The 9,046-nt window shown below is 42.4% G+C and overlaps 1 protein-coding gene across 4 annotated transcripts; it reads left to right on the forward strand.

Annotated features, from left to right (window-relative positions):
- Positions 1-1,615: 1,615 nt before the first annotated feature.
- On the forward strand, positions 1,616-6,959 carry LOC128409368 (zinc finger protein 665-like). Of its 4 annotated transcripts, XM_053379772.1 has the most exons (5): positions 1,617-1,694; positions 1,733-1,811; positions 1,941-2,067; positions 4,511-4,594; positions 5,189-6,959. In XM_053379772.1, the coding sequence occupies exons 2-5, from the start codon at positions 1,737-1,739 to the stop codon at positions 6,721-6,723; spliced, it is 1,821 nt and encodes a 606-aa protein (XP_053235747.1). In that variant the 5' UTR covers positions 1,617-1,694; positions 1,733-1,736; the 3' UTR covers positions 6,724-6,959. The 4 variants fall into 4 exon arrangements, with proteins under 4 accessions (XP_053235748.1, XP_053235747.1, XP_053235749.1 ...); XM_053379773.1 differs by having other exon boundaries at positions 1,616-1,811; positions 4,514-4,594; XM_053379774.1 differs by lacking the exon at positions 4,511-4,594 and having other exon boundaries at positions 1,617-1,811.
- Positions 6,960-9,046: the final 2,087 nt, after the last annotated feature.

The following is a 9,046-nucleotide window of genomic DNA, read 5'->3' on the forward strand; positions in this document are numbered from 1 at the left end:
CAGAATTTACTTCTTGGGAAGGGGGCTGACCCCCAGCTAGTCTTGGGGAATGAAACTGATCCCCCCTCGCAGATTTTGATGCCGCTTGTTTCCAAAAAGAGGCTTCTCCAGATATCCTCTTGGGACTTTGTCAGGAAGGAGAATCTAAGCCCCCCAGGGGTGGGAGATCTGGCCTGTCTTTCAGGATTGGCCCAGCGCAGAGGTGCTGAGGGACTTTCTCTGCCGGTGCTGCCAGCCTCACTCCTGCCTGGCCTGGTCCCCATCCAGGTTGCCAGGAGGGTCTTCTAACACTAAAGGTCTTCTAAAGCCCACTACCTGGGCAGTGCTCACACCAGAACCCTGCAAGGTGGGCCAGGATGACAGCCGGATTGATGGGCGGGACAGAGGACAGAGTTGGTGGGGCTATGGGGCTGACTCTGAGCTTTGTCCAGGAGCTACCTGCCTTCCAGGGATTTTTTCCACCCACACAAAAGCCCCCCAGGAGGCAGCTGGGAAGCGATGGAAAGAGGGTGTGGTGCTGGGGAAATTCCTGAGGGCCAGAGAGAGAGACAGAAAGGATTTGAGGGCCAATTTAGCCCCTGGGTCTGAGGTTACCCACCCTGCCGTTTGGGTGCTGTGCTTCCACCAGGGAGACCCAGTCTCCCATCTCCATGCTCAGGAGGGATGCCCTGTGCCCAGTTTGGACCCCCTGATTATTTCTCCTCCTGTCCTTCCTCACAGTGTAGGGAAGATAAAAGGGGACACACACACACACAGGGTCCTAAGAGGAAGGACTAGGGGGGCATAAGCCACTGAACTTCCTATTTCTGTCCCCTAAACCACAATCCATGTTAGCGCATAGAGTGCTCTAAATATTTCCTCTCCCCTTGGATGGAGCTTCTTCACCCTGGTGCCCTCCAGGTGTTGGCTTTCCTCTGACTGCAAATACTGCCCATAATTTAGGAGTTTCCCTTACTTTCTTTATTCTAAATGTATCAAAGGGTCAGAAACTGGTTTCCTGGGTGGCTGTTCGGAGGAAAGAAAAAGCGAGGTCTGCAGATGTACAGACCATAATGCTTTCTGCAAAGCTTCGTTAAGAGTTTTGGATTTGATCCTAGAACTTTCCAAACCAAAGCTGAATGTCCCCTAAAGACTGAGGCAGCTTATATTATTATAAAGTTCCTGTAGAAAGGATTACATCCTTCCAGTTCACTGCCTTTGTAATTAGAATTTATGGGTATTAATTTATTAGTGTTGGTACAGTGATAACTCAGGTTAAGAACTTAATTCATTCTGGAGGTCCGTTCTTCACCTGCAACTGTTCTTAACCTGAGGTACCACTTTAGCTAATGGGGCCTCCTGCTGCTGCAGCACGATTTCTGTTCTCATCCTGAAGCAAAGTTCTTAACCTGAGGTACTATTTCTGGATTAGCGGAGTCTGTAACCTGAAGCGTATGTAACCCAAGGTACCACTGTATTTGTAATTTGTAAAAGGCATGCTATCTGTGTAAATGTCTCCCACCCTAATTAAATCTGCCTTTCTTTGAACAGCCCTGAGACCTCCGGGTATAGGGCGGCATATAAAGCAAATAATAATAATAATAATAATAATAATAATAATAATAATAATAATTTCTGCATTGTTCTCCTAAAAGAGCTGCTCCCTGCTTTGAAGAACATCTTGGCAACAGCTGAGAGAGTCCCAGAAGTGGCCAGTTTACACCTCTTCCTCCTCCGTCCTTTACACTGGCAGCGCAATGGCCTCCGAGACCCCCTCTGAACGGCCTCTTCTCAGAGGTGGAATGGAAAGAGGAGCCAGGCAGCTTCCTCAGGTAGGGAAAGGGCAACGGGAGCAGGAAGGAGGGAAGAGGCACAGATGGGACCACCCAGCCTCTCTCTGTGTTTACTGGGGATGATGGGGATCTAAGAGCAGCTCTGTCTTCTTCCTCTTCTTCTTCCAGGCCCTCTTGACCTTTGAGGAGGTGGCCGTGTTTTTCACGGAGGAGGAGTGGGCTCTGCTGGATCCAGGCCAAAGAGCTTTGCACAAGGAAGTCATGGAGGAGAATTATGAGATGGTGGCCTCTCTAGGTAAGGGCAGATTTTTATTCCTCTTGGCTGTTAGACGTTGGAGGTGTGACTCTGCTGTTTGAGCCATTTTTTCATGTTGTGTCTTCTTCTTTGGTGACCCCTCATAGCGGAGTAAGATTGTCTTCTATGAACACTGTTTTAACAGTGTGTCCGTAAGTGACTATAGAGGCCAATTCTGGATCCACACATAGGTTTCTGGGCGGAAGTAAATTACAGTCAGCCTTTGCCAAACGTGCTTGCATCTTTGCTTATTTCTCTCTCTTCTCCTTAGTTTGTACTTCTTCAAAGTCCATGAAGCCTTTGGTAAAGGCTATTATCCAGTTGGAGCACTCACAGGCCAGTGTTTCCCAACTTTCTGTGCTTATACTGCATTGTTTTAGATTTGACTTGACAGCATCTTAAGACCTCTTTTGTTGTCCTCCTGTATTTCACTTTCCATTCTTAACTAGTAGTTGCTTTGGAATACGATAATCAGGCATCCAAACAACATGACCAGTCCAATGAAGTTGATGTTGAAGATGTAGTTTCTAGCAATGCTGTACATTTGTCAGTAGGCAACTCTTCATAAGCTGATATTGTGGTATGAATTCACAAAAAAACGCTGTGTGTAATATACAAAGAGACACATCTGCTTTGGCGATCACTCAGAGAGCCAGTGTGGGGTAGTCGTTAAGAGTGGTAGACTCGTAATCTGGGGAACCAGGTTCGCATCTCCACTCCTCCACATGTAGCTGCTGGGTGACTTTGGGCTAGTCAAACTTCTCTGAAGTCTCTCAGCCCCACTCACTTCACAGAGTGTTTGTTGTGGGGGAGGAAGGGAAAGGAGAATGTTAGCCGCTTTGAGACTCCTTCGGGTAGTGATATAGTGGGATATCAAATCCAAACTCTTCTTCATAGCCGAGTAAGATTGTGTTCCATAAACACAGTTTTAACAATGAGTCCGTGACTGTAAAGCCCAATTCTGGATACACACGTCCTTCCACAGTGGGGACATTGGTTTCTGGGTGGGAGTTGATCAAGGTGAGGGTTTGCCAAGCGTGCCTTCCTCTTAGCACATTTCTCCCTTGCGTCCTGAGTTCGAGTGTCTTCAAAGCCCGTGACACCTTTGGTAAAGGCTGTTCTCCAACTGGAGCACTCGCAGGCCAGTGTTTCCCAGTTGTCAGTGTTTATTCTATTTTTTTTTTTAGATTTGCCTTGAGATAGTCTTTAAACCTCTTTTGTGGACCACCAGCATTACGCTTTCCATTTTTAAGTTCGGAATAGAGTAGTTGCTTTGGAAGACGATCATCAGGCATCTGCACAACACGACCAGTCCAACGAAGTTGATGTTGAAGAATCATTGCTTCAACACTGGTGATCTTTGCTTCTTCCAGTACACTGATATTAGTTCGCCTATCTTCCCAAGTGATGTGTAAAATTTTTCAGAGACACCGTTGATGGACTCTTTCAAGGAGTTGGAGATGGTGTTTATAAGTGGTCCATGTTTCACAAGCATATAGTAAGGTTGGTAGTACAATAGCTTTGTAAACAAGCATTTTGGTTTCCCTACAAATGTCCCAGTCCTCAAACACTTTGCACTTCAATTGGAAGAAAGCTGCACTCGCAGAGCTCAGGTGATGCTGGGTTTAGGTATCAATGTTGGCCCTTGTGGAAAGATAACTGCCTAGGTAGGAGAAGTGATCAACATTTTCCAGCATTACACCATTGAGTTGGATTTGTGGCGTTGCAGAGTGGTTATTTTGTACTTGTTGGTGCAGTTGGTTTTTTGGATATTGAGTGATAGGCCAAGCTTTTCGTAAGCTTCTGCAAAGATATTTAGGATGGTTTGGAGGTCATCCTCTGAGCGTGTGCACACTACGTTGTCATCAGCATACTGAAGCTCTATGACAAAAGTTACGGTAACCTTACTCTTTGCTTTCAGCCTGCTCAGATTGAAGAGCTTTCAATCTGTTTGATATATGATTTCTACTCCGGTGGGGATTTTCCCTGCGACAAAGTGTAGGATCATGGCAATGAAAATAATGAATAGAGTTGTGGCAATAACACAACCCTGTTTAATATCTGATCCCACTGTGAATGGTTCACTTTGAGAGCCGTTGTTATCTGTGATTGTTGCTGTCATATTATCATGGAGGAGCTGGATGATGTTCACAAATTTATCTGGGCAGCCAATTTTCAGAAGGACAGTCCACAGGGCATTACGATTTACAGTGTCGAAAGCCTTAGTCAGGTCAATAAACACCATGTACAGGGGTTGGTTTTGCTCTCTGCAGAGACTCACAGGATAATAATGATGGCATGAGGTTTACTGGTCCATGTCATTTAATAGTTTTTAATGGGCAACCAGATACTTTGCTGTGTACTTCACAATATTAATATTTTTGAATATTTGTACAGTTACATATGACCTAAACAACACTACTATTTTACTTATTCCACATAGCAGGGACTCTGATACTCAAGTCTGAGCTCATCTTGTCGTTTGGAACAGAAAAACACAGTGATGTTGTCCTGGAGAAATTGCGAGGTACATGCTTCCACTTTGCTGTGAGACTGTAGCTTTCTATGTCTCCTTTCAGTGTGTAGGAATATTAAAAAAGCCCTTTTGGATCAGAATGAGGGCCCATCTTTTCCAGCATCCTGGTGCAGGTTTAGGTGATGTGAACAGTGGGTTGGAATGTATCAGCAATAAATTACAGATCATGGAGGAAGGAGAAAACTGAATACAGAGGTGCAGCATTTTCACAGGAGGGGGAAAGTGTCTCCCTCTGGATGTGGCTGCACTACAACTCCCGTCATCACTGGTCATTGGCCATCTTTGCCTGGGTTGATGGTACTAAGAGTCCAACCACATCTGGAGGGCCATAGATCTCTCACCTCAGCATAGAAGGTTTCTCTTGGTGCTCAGTGTTACATGGGAGTTGAAGGTAGAACTGGATACTAGGGGTTATTGAGGCTATTTTCAGATTACCTTTCCTATAAATTTGGTACTTAGGAGAGGAAGGAATCCAGGAGATGTTAAAAGAAGAGAAGGTGCTGATTGGTCTTGCTCTGTGTTAAGTTGCCTTGTTCTATTCCCTGAATATCTAACAATATTTTCCTATCTCCCACTTTAAACCAGGTGATGGCGAAGGCAATCAGAATATTGAAGGGCCATCTGTAAAGTACTTCAGTGTGAGTGAACACCTTAGCACACATCTACAAACTAACACTGGGGAGAAACTCTTTAAATGTATGGAATGTGGAAAGAGCTTCAGTGAAAGAGGAAAACTTACTGTACATCAACGAATTCACACAGGGGAGAAACCATTTAGATGTATGGAGTGTGGAAAAAGCTTCAGTGAAAGAGGGAAACTTACTGTACATCAACGAACTCATACAGGGGAGAAACCATATAAATGTATGGAGTGTGGAAAGAGCTTCAGGCGGTGTTCACATCTTACTAGACATCAACGAACTCATACAGGGGAGAAACCATATAAATGTATGGAGTGTGGGAAGAGCTTCAGACAGTGTTCACACTTTACTAGACATCAACGAACTCACACAAGGGAGAAACAATTTAAATGTAATGAGTGTGGAAAGAGCTTCACCAATAGTGGAGTGCTTAGAAATCATCAACTGACTCACACAGGGGAGAAACCCTTTAAATGTATGGAGTGTGGAAAGAGCTTCAGTAAGTCTTCACAACTTACTATTCATCAACGAACTCACACAGCGGAGAAACCATTTAGATGTATGGAGTGTGGGAAGTGTTTCAGAGAAAGAGGAAACCTTACTAGACATCAGCAAACTCACACAGGGGAGAAACCATTTAAATGTATGGAGTGCGGAAATAGCTTCAGTAAGTCTTCACAACTTACTATTCATCAACGAACTCACACAGGGGAGAAACCATTTAGATGTATAGAGTGTGGGAAGTGTTTCAGTCAGAGTGGAAGCCTTATTTTACATCAACGAATTCACACAGGGGAGAAACCATATAAATGTTTTGAGTGTGGGCAAAGCTTCATTTGTAGTGCGAAACTCACTGTGCACCAACGAAGTCACACAGGAGAGAAACCATTTGAATGTATGGATTGTGGGATGTGCTTCAGCCAGAGTGGAGTACTTATTGTACATCAACGTACTCACACTGGTGAGAAACCATTTAAATGTATGGAGTGTGGAAAGAGCTTCAATCACAATGGAATACTTACTGTACATCAAAGAACTCACACGGGTGAGAAACCATTTAAATGTGTGGAGTGTGGGAAGTGCTTCAGTCAGTGTTCACAGCTTACTTTACATCAACGAAGTCACACAGGGGAGAAACCATTTAAATGTATGGAATGTGGAAAGAGCTTCAGACACGGTTCACACCTTACTCTACACCTACGAACTCACACAGGGGAGAAACCATTTAAATGTATGGAGTGTGGGAAAGTTTTCATTCAGAGTTCAGCTCTTACAACACATCTACGAATTCACACAGGGGAGAAACCATTTAGATGTATGGAGTGTGGGAAGAGCTTCAGTCGATGTTCACACCTTACTATACATCTTAGAACTCACACAGGGGAGAAACCATTTAAATGCTTGGAGTGTGGGAAGTGCTTCAGTAAGAGTGTAACTCTTAGAAAACATCAGCAAACTCACAGAGAAACAATTGTTTGAGTGGAAGGAGTGTTGAATGTGTTTCAATTATAATGGAGTTATTGATTAAGACATATGGACTCTCACAGGGGAGAGCCTATTTAGATGTATGGAGTGTGCCAAGTTTTTCACACAGAGTTCACTTTGTGCTTCATGTCAACAAACCCATAGAGGGAAATATCATGTACTGTGTTTGGTGTTCTGGTGTTTGTATGGAATGTTGTGCATATATGTATTAAAGCAATGGAGGTAATGTCTCATAATAGTAAGTGTAATGAAAGATACAATGTACTGTTAGGGCTGCAGAATGCGACTGTGCTCATTGAAAGTGAACATGTGCTGAGAGTCTGTTGATATTGGGTCTTTGCAGAGAGAATTGGGAATCCAGAGTTGGGGAAAATGGAGCACAACAGTGGTGTTTAGGAGGCAGGATTGGCTCTAGAATCCTAGAACTGTAGCGGTCAAGGGGAGTCCAAGGATCTTCTAGTCTAACTCCCTGTTATAAGAACAGCAGCATAAAACCCATATATTCAAAAGTTTTGGCAGTGATATTCCTTAATTACTATCCACTCCTTCTTGTGTTGAGTTTCCTCTCACTGCCAGCGTTCTCCTTGCTAATTGTAAGTACTCTATCAATTTGGCTTGCCACTCAATCTTTGAAGGGATGGTTTCGCTTTTCCAGTTTCTTGCTATTAGAATCCGTGCTGCAGTTGTTGCATACATGAATAATGGTCTAAACGTCTTAATTTCTGCTGTCATGATACCTATTAGAAATGCCCCGGGTCTTTTAGGGAATGGGATCTTAAATATTTTCTTTAACTCATTATAAATGATGTCCCCAAATTCTTTGATCTTTTCACATGCCCACCAAATATGTATATATGTTCCAATTCCTTTCTTACATCTCCAACATAACTCTGACCTGTTCTTGTACATTTTGGCTAGTTTTGCTGGTGTCAAATGCCATCTATATAACATTTTCATGATGTTTTCTCTTAGGTTCATGCATACTGTAAATTTGATATCCACTCTCCACAGTTTTCCCCACTGATTCATGTATATGTTGTATCCTAAGTCTTGGGCCCAACATATCATAGATCCTTTCACTTCCTCTTCCTTTACCTCCCAATCCAGAAGGAGGTTATACATTTTTGTAATATATTTACTCTTAGATTAGAGGAGCTCCTTTTCAAATTTAGAAGTTTTATTTGCAAATCCTTTTCCTTTGTCTATAATACTAAATCTTTCCTTCAGTTGAAAGTATTGTAGCCAATCTGTTAAATATAGTCTAATTTTTCCAAATTCTTTCAGCTTTAATTTGTTGTTATTCTCTTCCAGAATCATTCTATACCTTGCCCAATCTCCTTGCATATTCTTTATTTATTTATTTTTTACAGCCATGGCTTCCAGTGGGGAGGTCAACCAAGGGGGTCTTGAGTTCCAGAAGGTCTTTATATTTATTCCATATCTTATATAATGATTTACTTACTATATGATTAAAAAAACCCCTGCGGACCTTCACCTTCTCGTATATCATATCTGCATGCCATCCCAATGATTGTCATAGCCCTCTAGATCAAGTAGTCTTTCAAGACTATCCAATCTTGGATCCACACTAAGCCGGCTGCCGCATGATACAGTTCCAAATCAGGCAAAGCAAATCCTCCTCTCTCCTTTTGGTCTATGAAAATTTGGTGTTTGATTCTTGGTTTCTTGCCATTCCAAATGAATCTTGCTATATCCTTTTTCCAATTTTTAAAGCAGTTTATACCACCCAAAATTGGGATAGTTTGGAACAAAAACATCAACTTTGGCAAAACACTCATTTTAATTACAGAAATTTTGCCCCCAAAGGAGAGATGGAGCCTACTCCAGATTTCCAGGTCCCTCTTAATCTCCTTCCATAGTTTAACGTAATTATCTTGATATAGATTAATACATTTATTTGAAAACCAAATTCCCAGATATTTTACTTTTTTTCTTAATTTCTAAGCCAGTAATTTCCTGTAATTCCAATTTTTTCTCTGAACGCATATTTGTAACTAATAAATTGTTTTTCTTTTTATTAATTTTGAGTCCTGCCAATTGTCCAAATTCATTAATTATCTCTGTTGCCAATGGGATACCTTCTTTGGGGTTTCTGATTGTCACTATCACATCATCTGCATATGCTCCTATTTTGTGTGTTTTTTCTCCAATCCTGATACCTTTTATTCTTTCTTCTTTCCTCAGTTCATTCAGCAAGGTTTCCAGCACTAGTATGAATAAAAGGAGGGATAGGGGGCACCCTTGTCTTGTTCCTTTCCTGATTTCAATGCTATCTGTGATATTGCCATTGATTATT

This window comes from Podarcis raffonei, chromosome 2 (genome assembly GCF_027172205.1).
Source record: "Podarcis raffonei isolate rPodRaf1 chromosome 2, rPodRaf1.pri, whole genome shotgun sequence".
Classification (NCBI taxonomy): domain Eukaryota; kingdom Metazoa; phylum Chordata; class Lepidosauria; order Squamata; family Lacertidae; genus Podarcis; species Podarcis raffonei.

What these genes read in the sequence shown, in the direction of transcription:
- LOC128409368 (XM_053379772.1), top strand. Translation starts at nt 1,737, where the DNA reads ATGGCCTCCGAGACCCCCTCTGAACGGCCTCTTCTCAGAGGTGGAATG. An exon ending in TGAGATGGTGGCCTCTCTAG is followed by an intron (nt 2,068 to 4,510) that starts GTAAGGGCAGAT and finishes TATTCCACATAG; the next exon opens with CAGGGACTCTGATACTCAAG. An exon ending in TGTCCTGGAGAAATTGCGAG is followed by an intron (nt 4,595 to 5,188) that starts GTACATGCTTCC and finishes ACTTTAAACCAG; the next exon opens with GTGATGGCGAAGGCAATCAG.